The sequence below is a fragment of the Leuciscus leuciscus genome (assembly GCF_965113295.1).
Source record: "Leuciscus leuciscus genome assembly, chromosome: 7".
Classification (NCBI taxonomy): domain Eukaryota; kingdom Metazoa; phylum Chordata; class Actinopteri; order Cypriniformes; family Leuciscidae; genus Leuciscus; species Leuciscus leuciscus.
Genome location: NC_138731.1, coordinates 16690565 through 16703900, shown reverse-complemented (window position 1 = coordinate 16703900; position 13336 = coordinate 16690565). Strand labels below are relative to the sequence as shown.

The following is a 13336-nucleotide window of genomic DNA, read 5'->3' as shown; positions in this document are numbered from 1 at the left end:
CAGACACTGAAAATGGACCTTATCCTCCCATGAATACATACTTTATTTGAAGAAACATTCTTTATTATTATATTTAGTATTATTTTAGATTTTACCACAGGATTTCCATGGATCAATGATTTCTAAAAATGAATTTGAACAGGATATCTTACAATAGAATTTTGCAATTAAAGACCTTAATGAAGGTACTTCTCGATATCCAAATCAGTATCGTTATTGCTAAAACTAAAGCTATTCAAAATAGTTTTCATTAATTGAAATAAAGCTGTATAAAATGAACTGTATTATTAATTTAATTATGAATTAAATGATCTGCTGTGCCAAACTAAATTGGTAAGGAGAACTGTGTGAAGTGTTTTGAAAAAGTAACATATGTTTTAATGTTTCTGTTACAAAATAAATTTGTTCTAGCAATCGTGAAAAACTGTAAATCTATGAGAATTGGACAACCCCACATATTTTTTTTTAAAAGAAGGACGTTGTTTAGAATTAGAGCAGCCGGATATGCTGCAGTAACAACAGCGAGAGGATTCAGCCATTAGTTTTGATAGCGTTGCGATGGGACCGGATGGGACCGGATTCACTGCTTCACTTACCATGTATAGGAAGTGTAATAAAGGTCTATACACAGGGAGACATAATGATTTACAGGTGAATGTAATCAGTAACCAAGGGAACAAACTTGGGACCGTCAGGACTAAACTGAAGCACCAGAAACAAACACATGGGAACAAAAACACAACTAAACATTACCCTGACAGTTATATTAGTGGTGAACATTTTGCTGAAGCAAGTTTCAATGCAGACAAACATTTACTCCATCTGTTGGGTAAAGCCTGATGGCACTTAATATAGAATGAAGACAGTACAGATGATGGTGATGAACATAATGCTCTTGTTAAAAACATTCATATTAAACCTTTATGACCTTCAGAATGCTATAGCCTACTGTATATAATAATATGTTGTACCTTTACATTGTTTTGTTTACACAAATGGTTTCAGTTGTAATGTTAGAGTTGTTGCTTTTTTGGGTTACACTTTATTTTGACGGTCTGCTTAAGACATAACTTTAAGCAACACTGCAATGTCAACTTTCATTAGAGTATTAGTAGACTGTTGGTAGCACTTTATATTACAGTCCTGTTCCGCATGTACATACTGTGTTCTTATTATAGCAATTACAATAACTGGGTTATAACTAAGTATTAACCCTGAACCTTTCTACAGTGTAAAATCTGTAAAACCTTGTTATTTGTCTACAAAGCCCTCAATGACTTGGCACCTCGATACTTAACTGATCTGTTGCTTCCGTATACCCCTTTTAGAAACTTGAGATCTTGTGACCTACTCACAGTTAGTTAAACTTAAAAATCACGGTGATCGAACTTTCGCTACTGGCATGCCCCATCTCTAACTATTAAATCTTTAAATCTTATCTCAAGACATATTTAAGTAGAATGTCTAAAGTTGACCATCAAAACCAGCTTCAAGGGAAATTAAAATTAAAATTCTCTCATCATTTACTCACCCTCATGCCGTTGAAAACTTGTATGCTTTCTTTCTTCAGTGGAACATAGAAGAAACTAAATTGGTCCAAACTAAATTAGAACCCATATATTTCATTATATGGACAAAACACTGTGACTGTGTTTGTTACCTGCCATTGGTGATTAAACATACATTGAGACAAATTTTCTCAGCCTCCCTTTTTTCATCTGATGGATCATAACTGGGCATATACAGAAAGAAAGAAAGAAAGAAAGAAAGAAAGAAAGAAAGAAAGAAAGAAAGAAAGAAAGAAAGAAAGAAAGAAAGAAAGAAAGAAAGAAAGAAAGAAAGAAAGAAAGAAAGAAAGAAAGAAAGAAAGAAAGAAAGAAAGAAAGAAAGAAAGAAAGAAAGAAAGAAAGAAAGAAAGAAAGAAAGAAAGAAAGAAGTAAGTAAGTAAGTAAGTAAGTAAGTAAGTGCCTGGTCCTGAAAGTGAGCATGCTTGGCCATCAGGCCCCCTTATTATATTATATTATATTATATTATATTATATTATATTATATTATATTATATTATATTATATTATATTATATTATATTATATTATATTATATTATATTATATTATATTATTACATTAAATTATATTATATTATACTGTATATTACATTAGATTATCACAAATGTCTAGACAAACAGACTGTGAGATTGTCAGAGGGATTTCAGAGTGTAGCTCTTATCTTCAGTGTCTAACAGATTTTGATAATGTCATGTAATCCCACCATCAATTGTCAGTACATTAACAAAGTTGCTGTGTTACTCTAATTTGCATTTAATTGAGGGTTAATGCAGCTGTTCCTCTGAACAGAAGTCTTGTCTGCAGGCAAATTCTCAAATGCAAAGGTCTTTGCTGGAGTGATTGCATTTAGATTGCACAATACATCAACCTGTATGCCTTCTGTGCCACACCTGTGACAGTTTCCACCAGTGTGGATTGTAAAGTCTACTTGACTTAATGGCAGTGATGAGACGATTACTAGAATATAGCAGAATTCTCAATTCAACTGAACTAATTGTTTAAAAAAATGTATTCATGCACACCAGTCTTCCTGTTATCTATGTAGGTCACTGTTTTTTTGTTTTTTCTCTGAAAGTAAATTTATATGATGAAGTCGGCAAAACAAATTGCCCCCTTTTCTATAGTAGCTGGCATTGGCTTGAAAACCCTCTTTCTGTCTACATTTGTTTCCATCTACACTCTTAAAGGTTCTTTAGTGGCATCTTGTAACGTGTATGTTTGCCTGTTTGCCTGTGTACCCTGTAATTTGATGATAACTGTGTCTGAAATCACCCCCTATACCCTTAAATAGGGCACAATTTGAGGGAACAGCCATTTGTAGTGGTGTCTGAAACCATAGTGGCCTTTATAGTGCACTCATTCAATCCCACAATGCACCACAATAACAAGTGCACAACTGATGTACGCTCAACAGCTAGAGAATACCCATAATGCACTGTAAGGGTCGTGCCGAATTAATTCCTGTGTCTGACCAGCAGATGGCACTGCAGCGTAATCATCCATACATCCATTAATTTTACAAACCGCTGGTCCAATGTGGGTACAGCGTAATATCATAGAGGTATAATTTCCTTTTTTATTGATTATTGAATTGTTTAATTAAGGTTTACACATAGTTTCCATGACAGAGTTCAAGGTAAATCTTTTCATGACTACTGTAGCTACCAGTTTGCAAAGTTTAAAATAATTATTAAACAGCAAGCACAAACTATGCAAAAGCGGCAACCCTTCCGGTGCAATCAATGGCGCTTCTGCATAATTTGTGCTTGCTGTTAAACAATCATTTTAAACTTCGCGAACTGGCAGCTCATGGAGCCTAGCATGCTCCAAAAGGTATTTATATCTGTATAATATTATTTTGTAGCCACATTGGTTTGTAAAATGAATGGATGGTTCGATGGATGATTCAGCTGCGGACGCCATCTTCTGGTCAGATGCGGGAATTCATTCAACGCACGACTCTCACAGTGCATTATGGGTATTCTTTAGACGTTGAGCGCACATCGGTTGTGCACTCGATATTGTGGTGCATTGAATGAGTGCACTCGTGAGTGTCTTCTATATAGTATGAATATGTGTAGAATGAATGTAATCTGGACATACTACATTCGCCATGCTGTCATTGTCATGTGACCTACCAGTGTCAGTTGCGTCGCTTCACTGCCATTCACAAATCCTCTCCCGTGGCCTCATGGGATAGTAAAGTGTCCATCGTATGCACACTTCAGAATCTCTCCAGAAGTAGTAGGTCATCTGGTTACTTTTTGCCTACTGTTTTATGAGTACTGTGTATTCGGACATACTTCTTTGGCTATCCGATTGTTAAGTCTGACGTCACCCGTGACGTTTAGCCTTTTCCGGGTCCAAGCGCTCCTCTCGTCCAGAAATAACAATGGTGGAACCTGTAAATTTAGTTACGATCACGTCCTTCTTAGTGAGGCACCCTTGGCGGTCAAAAAGGGTTTAAATTCCTTTAACACCAACAGAGTGGTTAGTGTAGCTCATCACTCAGGTGGCATAATTAAGGGTAGAGTCAATGAAAAAGAAGATTTACGAGGTTGAAGTGAGTTAGCTCGGGACATGGGACACAGCACTGCGGCACTGTAAAAACACTCAATAATAACCAAAACACTAGCGAAAGCGGTAGGTAGGTAGAGAGGACCTGGACTTTGGACCCGGAAAGAGTATTATCGGAGAGTGGTTACGTCACGACTTAACAACCGAATACTATTTTTCGCCTACTATATAGTAGGGAAGAATGCGATTCCGGATGCATCCCTAGTTAACTGGTGCGTGCCAGTTTGTTCCCTTAGTTACTGATTACATTTGCCTGTTGTTCATTTAGTTATCTAATTACTCTCCCCATGTGTTTAAGCCCTGAATTTCCTCAGTTCATTTGTCTGGTATTGTCTAAGTTAAACATGGTTGTTGTGTTTCGTTATTCTCCAAGCAGACTCCTGAGTTTTAGTTTGTGGATTAAATAGAGACTGTTTATTTTGGATTCTCCTTTAATCATGCACTACAACCACAACCATGATACATCTATGGTTTCATGAAGAACTTTTAGCATCAATAGAACCTTTTCATTGCACAAAAGGTTCTAATGTATAAAGTTTATTTAGATTTTTCAAATGTTCTTCACACTAAGAAAAAAAAGAGGTTATTTTAAGAAGTTTTCACCGAACTATTCTTTTAGGAACCAAAAATGCTTCTTCTGGCATCACTAAGTGATCACAAGTGTATAGAATTAACAAATGCATAAACTTAGACCACTTGCTTTGAACTCTATTGATGCCCTTCTTGCACAGTCAAAGATATGAAAGCAACTGAAATGTCTGCTCAATGGCTTGGTAAGGAGAAAAGAAAAAAAAATCGAATTATCACTCTTTTTATTGTAGTTTAATTTTCCTTTGTTCTCAAGTAAAATGGCTCCACTGCATGGGGGATTTGATAAAATGTGTGCCAGTGAAATAATAAAACATAGCAGTGCCTTATGAAGTACCATCCCACAGGGTTAGACTTTGAAGCATTCTTTGTGAGCTGTGAGGCAATAGAGAGAGAACTAATTCACTATGTGTTTCCTGCTTATTAAAGCTTATTAAAAAATGATGATAAACATGATATGAATTATCATAGAGTTAAACTAGAATAAAGTGGAATGCAGGGAGAAGAAAATCACTGTGGTGAGATTCAGTTAGGCCTGTAGGATTCACTTAGATCGACAAGAGAAGACTTCACTGCACTGTTGTGTGTGTGTGTGTGTGTGTGTGTGTGTGTGTGTGTGTGTGTGTGTGTGTGTGTGTGTGTGTGTGTGTGTGTGTGTGTGTGTGTGTGTGTGTGTGTGTGTGTGTGTGTGTGTGTGTGTGTGTGTGTGTGTGTGTGTGTGTGTGTCTCCTGTTATGGCTGTAAGTCTCTTCTCAGTGACTGTGCCCTGGCCTAGATAAACCATATCACAACACCACTGAAATATTCACATCTCCTTCTGCATTGTGTCTAACCATCAAAGTGATCAAGCAGTTTAGCCATGACAACAACTGCATGGGAACAGGGCTGTGTAGAGCGAATTAATAATATAGTGAACTATCTTGTCTTTTCTAAACTCTTCCCTATTGCATTAGGTTGGCTTTGTTGCAACTGATAAATACTCTGACACTGCTCTCCTGTTCTGAAGCTGGAACAACTTTTATGCAAAAAAATTCCATTTCAATGTCAGGAAAGTGCTTATTTGATAATAAAGTTGATAAAATGATTAAAATGTTGATCCATTACTTTATAATAGACCAGGAACACAATCACCCTTGCCATGTTTGTGAATGGAAAATGGGTCATGTGCCTTTTGTATCCCGCACTGCAGTTATGTGTTGTCTCCTTTGCTTCGATGTATTAGGAAATATGCAACTTTTGATTAAAAATGGAAATAAAAGCCAGTATTTTGTATTTATTCTGATGTCGATTAACAAGACTTGAAGTGGCGTCCACATTACATTAATCCTAACCCTAACCCTAACCTTTAAATAAATAAACTCTGTCATAGTAACATCACTAGTGTCTGCACTTTTTTTAAATCACTTTATTTGTTTAGTCAACCCTGTTACCATGATTTTGTATTATAAATGATTATTGTATAAGTGTATACTTATAGAAACATTAGCATTCTTTCTCAACATTCTTTCTAACAAACACATTGCAGTGTCATGACCTTCAGCACAAGGCTGGCTAAATACCAAAACTTTTAACTCGGTACCTTTTTTAGATATAGATATTTAATTGAATAATTTAACACATTTTGTTAATATTATTATTATTATTAGCTTATAATGACACAATGCAATTTATTAAAACAAAAGATACATTATTTGTCTGATAGAATGTTTAAAAGTTTTAATGTAAAATCTTAAAGCTAATCATCTTTTATCAATCACTCAACATCAGGCAGTGAATTCTGGGTTAGATGGTCTACAGCAGGTGGCAGCACAGGCCTAATGCAAACCTACCTTAAAAACGGCTAATTAAGATGACAGGACATTTTAAAAAATTTAAAATTTCCTCTCTAGCGAACAACATATTACTAGAGTAAAAATGAATAGCCTACACCCACAGAAACATAAAATTAATGCAATGCAAGAATGCAATATAACCTAAAGCATATAATGCTTTTTACAACTTCAGTTAACCAGGTGTTTTTCTTAAAAAGTTAGTTTTGAGCTTGTCAAAGTTTGGCTATCTTTTACTAGCGGGTAACTGGTAAAGTATAGTGCTTTATGAATATTTGTTTCGGTTTCTTCAGCAGAGCCCTGATTCCACCAATCAGATCGTAGCGCTCCAAACTTCCCACCAATCAGCGCAGCTCCTGTAACTTTCACGCGCTGCTCGCGTCTGTCGCTCTGTTTTGATCCGCTGTCTGTCTGTAGGTGGTGAAGCCTCGATGGGGACACTTTTGTTTTTATGCTAATATTTTCTTTTACAAACCGCGGCGCTTTTGTCAACGCTCAGGTTTATATAGAGGGGAATGATGACATCATTTATCTGCGGTTGAGGAAGCTGCCGTGTTTCTGAAGAGCCTCTTGAGATCGTCTAAGCCTCTGCCATGAGTTGTTTGGATGTTATGTATCATCAGAGTTATGGAGCTCATCACTACTTGCCTGCGACATCATCAGCAGCGGCGGCAGCGGCAGCTTACAAAGCGGCGTACTATCATCATCATCACCAACATCATCATCATCATCATCAGCAGCAGCAGCAGCAGCAGCAGGTAGGTGCTTTATTCTGACACAGACGACTCAAGAAAAGTTAGTAAAACAAAGTTCTGCTTCTGACATTTTTTGCTGAGATTATTTAAAAAGCATTTATAAAGCTTTAAAAATGTTGATTTTTTTTTCCATCATATATAGCCTACATTCTGTACACACACACAATTATATATTGCACTATTTAAATGAACAAGTCGGACAGTGAAGACAAAACAGTTATATAGTTATATACATATAAATGTATAGGTGAACACCACACACCTGGTGTGAAAAACCCAACTAACTTTGGGTTAGTTTCTATATATATATATATATAAGAAAAAAAGCTTTACAATTTTGCATTCGTGGTCATTATATAGCCTATATATATATTATATATTATATAGCTTATAGGCTATATATATATAATGACCACGAATGCAAAAAAAAAAAAGCTTTTTTTTTCTTAAAGCTTTAAATACTTTTTAAATCATCTCAGCAAAATAATAATAATAATAATAAAAATAATAACAATAATATATATATATATATAGACACACACACACACTGTTATATAATACACTATTCTAATGGACAAGACAGAACAGTGAAGAAAAAACAGTTATTTATATATTTATTTATCTATCTAAAAAAAAAAAAATTACACTATTTTATTGGACAAGTTGGACCAGTAAATGTCTAAGATTTTTTTCTTTTGACGTTTTAGTCAATGCGTAATTCCCAGTACATTATTAAACATTATTGTTACTTTAAAATGTGGAAAATAATAATAATGTAATGCGAAGGTGTGTCCAGACTGAGTTTTTCTCTAAATGCTGTACTGATATTAAATAACACCATATTTTATGACATTTGATATAGAATTCTTCAAATTCCAAGCTGTGAATTACAACTGAATGTGTTTATACAGTCTCTCGTATACGGAAATCTTCATGGGCGTAAATCAGCGTACCACTAATGTGCCAAGCGTGGGCACCGGGCCATTAGTTCAGAGACAATCCTCAACAATCTATTTTTGGTCGAAGACCAGGTGGTGAATGTGTGTGCGGCAGCTTTTAACCCTGCCCTGACCACTTCAGTTCTTCATAATGAACACAAATCTGTGTCTTTCAGCAGAAGAAGTTTGGTGCCTACAGCAGGATGCAGGATTCTGAGGAGTTTCCCTCTCACTGTGGCCAGAATAAGCAGCCTGGAGCGCTGAAGCCCCGTCCCGAGCCTGAGCTTCCCCGAGAGGAGGAGCAGAACGCTGGGGAAGAGGAGCGCTGCAAGGAGGCGCAGCCCGCCGAGGCCGAGTACTTGAGTGCCAGGTGTGTGGTGTTCACCTATTTCCGTGGAGACATCGGGGACGTGGTGGACGAACATTTCTCACGTGCTTTGAGCCAGCCCAGCTCCTTCAGCAATGACACTAAAACCGGCAGACTTCACTCTGGAGGACCGTGGAAAGGTAGGAGACAGTGTTACCAAAAATCACATCATTAACATTAATAGTTCTCACACATTATAAGATGGTTACAGTTTATTTTACAGTGTCCTTGTTACAGTGTAATTACATTTAAGTACTAGGTCATATTAATTAGCAACATGTACTTACTATAAGGTTAAGAATAAAGTTTGGTTTCAGTTAATTTCATGTAAATATGCATAATTTACTGTTATTACTGCATTTCTACTTACATGTACTTACATTGTACAACTACTGGGTAATATAAGGCAACTACATGGGTTAAGGTTAGGTTTAGGGTTAGTACATAGTTATTACACAGTTATTACAATAACTATAAGAAGTACATAGTATGTACATTGGGAACAGGACTGTAAAATAAAGTGCTACCACTACAAGTATATGTATTGTGTAACAAAGACACAAAAATAATGTGTTATAATAAATATTGTAAAAAGAATTTAAACAGAAAAAGTGTGGAAAAGCACTTATTCCGTGTGATTTCCTGAAGCTCAAAATACTCACAAAATACATTGATTTTTTTCTTTTGTTTTAGTTCTTTACAGCAGCCTTTAACAATAAAATGTGCTGGTTGAGTTGAATACAGTTGAAGAATAATAAAACTGAATAACAGATCAATCATTATAGAAATGTTGTATGCACATTACACAACACAGAGTGTCGAAACTTTGCATGCTGGTCCATGACTCATATGTAAAAAACCCTCTAAACACAAAAAAATTAAATAAAAATCATAGAATAGCCGATATTTACGACTACTTAGTGGGTTAAATTGACCCGAAACATAAAATAAACGTATAGTTCTAGTCCTGGCTTCTGATTGGTCAGTAGAGCACTACTGCTAAGCTAAAGGCATTCTGTGTTTGTGAACTTTTTTTCCAACATCAATATTGTATGTTAAAATGTACATGAATCTGAGGGAAAGTATGCATTTCTCTTTTAGGTTTCCAATCACTTTTTTGCCTTCACATGTTATTGTTAAGTGGTATGACAGAATACTACAAACCATTTCAATCAGATATCCAGGTACTGAGGAACTGATTGTGTGTTGTGTTTCAGAAGGAAACTCCCACTCCGAGGGTCAGTGTGGCTCCGTATCATCGTCCGTGTGGGGTAGCGGTTACCCATCTCAGACCAGCCCGTGTGTCCCCTCCTCTCACCCTGACTTCCCCCACAGCGCTGCCTTCCACCCCGCAGACACTGGCATCTGGAGCAGCCACAGCCTGGCCCCTCCTTCTGCTCTTACTGACTCATGGCACTACGGCCTGGGAGCCCAGAGTGGAGCGGGATACCCCCACGTGCACGAGATGTACCCTCACATGCACCCCCGCCACCCACACCCCCACCGCGTGCTCCATCACGCCCACAGCCCCGCGCTGGACCCCCGCTTCAGCCCCCTCCTGTTACCCGGTGTGAGAGCGTCATGCAGCCCCACGTCCTACACAGACGCCATCAAAACAGAGCTGGAACCGAGTAGCATCCCGGCACCCAACTGGCCCGTTTCTTTCCACGGGTCGGTGGACATCTATGACACAGGTGAGACAAGATGAGGGAATAGATCATAGATATGTACACTTCCACAGCAGTCATGTGTTATGTCATTGGTAAATCATCATTATGTAGTCATTTTTATTGGGAAGTCAACACAAAATGGTTTATATACATATTAAATAACCACGTGATAATGCCTATTTTTGGATAATTCAGTTAAATAAATTCTTTACAGTAAAAAGCTTCATCTCATACACTACAGTTCAAAGCTTTTGAAAGAAGTCTCATGTCTTATTTGATTAAAAATACAGTAAAAACAGTCATATTTTAAAATATTACTACATACATTTTTTTATATATATATATATTTTAATATATTTTAAAATGTGGTCAAAGCTGAATTTTCAGCTTCAATACTCCAGTCTTCAATGTCACATGATCTTTCAGAAATCATTCTGATATGCTGATTTGCTGCTCAATAAACATTTCTTATTATTATCAATGTTGAAAACAATTGTGCTGCTTATATTTTTGTGGAACCGTGATTTTCATCAGGATTCTTCGTAAAAAAAATTGAATGAATCTAAAGTTCAAAAGAACAGCATATATTGAAATAGAAATCTTCTGTAACATTATAAATGTCTTTACTTTTGTCACTTTTGGCCAATTTAATGCGTTCTTGCTGAATAAAATTATTCATTTCTTACTGACCTCAAACTTTTAAACAGTAACAAATAGCAAAAACAGCTTCACAACACAAGACAGTACATCTAATATTATAATAAGTCCCTTTAACTATTTCTTCCTTTACTTGATTAGTTTAAACATTTCCAACTCTTTATTTTCACATTACCTATATTTTGTCCTGACACATTTATATATAGGGATGCATGATATCTGTCAGTTATTGGTCGATATTAGAGATGTTTATCAGTCATCATTAGATATGTCAGTGGATGCCACATATTTAATTGTGCATAATTTGCCATATTTTTACATTTAGATTACTATTACCTTTTTTCTAGATTTTATTGGTTTATTTCCTGTATAAACCGTATAGTGTAAACTGTCATATGGCGTCACAACCCTTATGTTATGTTGCTGGATGAAGCAAACATGTTTTAACAAGATTTGTTTCCTCACCCACAGCACCAGAGCAAGACAAAGCGAAGGCCAGTGTCTGGTTCTGAGACAGAGAAGATTCACTGGACTACATGCCTTAGACTGGACCACACTAAACTGCATGTGGAGTGTTTCCTTAGAGGACTGTCTTGGGAACTATTCAGGGGGCAGATCAGTCTCTATCAGTGAGACAAGCACAAAAACAGCTTTGGGGAAAACTAGTGTTTTTGTAAAGCATACCATCCTGTCTGAGTTTGTGCGCTCATGGACAGAGATCCAATTCAGGACGCTTCTTCTCCAATCTGGGCTTTTCCTGTATGGATGCTAAACGTCCCAAATGAGGTTTAAGAGGTATATCTCCCTCTTTCTTTACACAAAGGAGGTTTTCTCGACATGGTTGATGCTTTAGAACTGCATTTATGTACTCGCACAGGTTCTGTTGAAAGAACTGATTGTATTAGTACAGTACAAGGCAGAAATGCGTTGAATGTCTGAGAAAATCTTTATTTACTTTAATATATTTGTCTAAAATAGTCTTGTGACTTTACTGATTGGTGTTTTCTGTTTGTAATATGTGTTAATAGATTATTTTTTGATGTCAAATTGTCTCGCCTTTGAGGAATTCGTTTTACTGCCTTACATGAACTGCTAAGTTTTATTGGCAAACAACCTGTTTTTGTTTGGATGGATTTATTAAATCATTACAGTGGTTACTGTCCCTTTAAATGTTGTCAGTGGTAGTGCTTTTATCCGTTTTACTTTTCCTCGTCAATAGGATGTAAGGCATTTGAGAGGTCAGTGGCACCAAAACACACTGCAGAATAACTCTTGACCAATTTTGGGAACGAAATATGCAGAGCACAAAGTCCCAGAAGGGATAGTATCATTCCATTCACATTTAGCTTCATCTCTCGCAAAGCCACAGAATCTGGGACGTGTCATAAACTGTGTTATATTGCAAAAAAAAAAAAAAAAAAAAGGTTTATGTGAATGTTCCTAAATGTCAGAAGCTGGAATGTGCTTCCTGTCTGGCTAGGAAGTTCGATCCAAGACAACTTGAACAATTGCAGTTAAAACAGACTCCTCTTATCCACTACAAATATGTCCTAATAGAGATTGTGATAAACCAAAAGAATGTGGCGATCGGCCTCCGTGTAACGTCGACCAAAATCCACTCAAAGAATGCAGAGAGTGTAGAATATGCACTCTGGTGTGAAATCGAGCATTATTTTGGAGAGATGCAGCTTGAAATATTTTTATACAAGCACAGTGCCAGATATTGCATTATATTTGTCGTAAAAGACAGCTGTTGGGCTGGTTGTCCTGTGAGTGGAGGAGCTGAGTTAGTGTGAATGTGGGGTTTCGGAGTGAGATCTCTGACCAGGTGGCGGCACTGACCCTCTCACTATAAGAACATCACCAGCTGCTTCATACTGAGGCTGAATCACAAACTAGAAACTCAGAAACTCTTGACTAGAAAGACTATTTCATGTAAACTTGTGAAAAAGAAGTGCGCTCAATTGTAATGTACTTTAAATCCTTAAAGTTTATATAAATGTAGTTGCAAATGATATTTAATATTAATAAAAGGCCACTTTATGTTTATTTAAGTGTAAGTTCATGATGATGTTTCTTAAAGGGATAGTTCACCCAAAAATGTAAATTCTATCATTAATTACTCTCCCTCGTGTCGTTCCAAACCCATGAGACTTTCATTCATCTTCGAAACACAAATGAAGATATTTAAATAAAATGTGAGAGATTTCTGTTAAACTGCTAAACTAAACTATGTAAAGATTAGTTTTACGATCTCTTTGTGAACTTTTTGAAGTGTCAGAGGGGTAGTTGCGTAGCTGTCAATGAAGAGTACAGAAAGCTCTCATATTGCATCAAAAAGATCTTCATTTGTGTTTTGTAAGATGATGAAAGCCTTAGGGTTTGGAATG

The 13336-nt window shown here is 36.5% G+C and overlaps 1 protein-coding gene across 4 annotated transcripts; it reads left to right on the top strand.

Moving 5' to 3' along the window:
- Positions 1–6467: 6467 nt before the first annotated feature.
- Positions 6468–12116, top strand: vgll3 (vestigial-like family member 3). 4 transcript variants are annotated; one of them, XM_082175024.1, is made up of 4 exons: positions 6468–7317; positions 8429–8759; positions 9840–10313; positions 11418–12116. In XM_082175024.1, the coding sequence occupies exons 1-4, from the start codon at positions 7153–7155 to the stop codon at positions 11456–11458; spliced, it is 1011 nt and encodes a 336-aa protein (XP_082031150.1). In that variant the 5' UTR covers positions 6468–7152; the 3' UTR covers positions 11459–12116. The 4 variants fall into 4 exon arrangements, with proteins under 4 accessions (XP_082031150.1, XP_082031149.1, XP_082031151.1 ...); XM_082175023.1 differs by having other exon boundaries at positions 6496–7317; positions 8432–8759; positions 9837–10313; XM_082175025.1 differs by having other exon boundaries at positions 6497–7317; positions 8435–8759; positions 9837–10313.
- The last annotated feature ends 1220 nt before the right edge of the window (positions 12117–13336 follow it).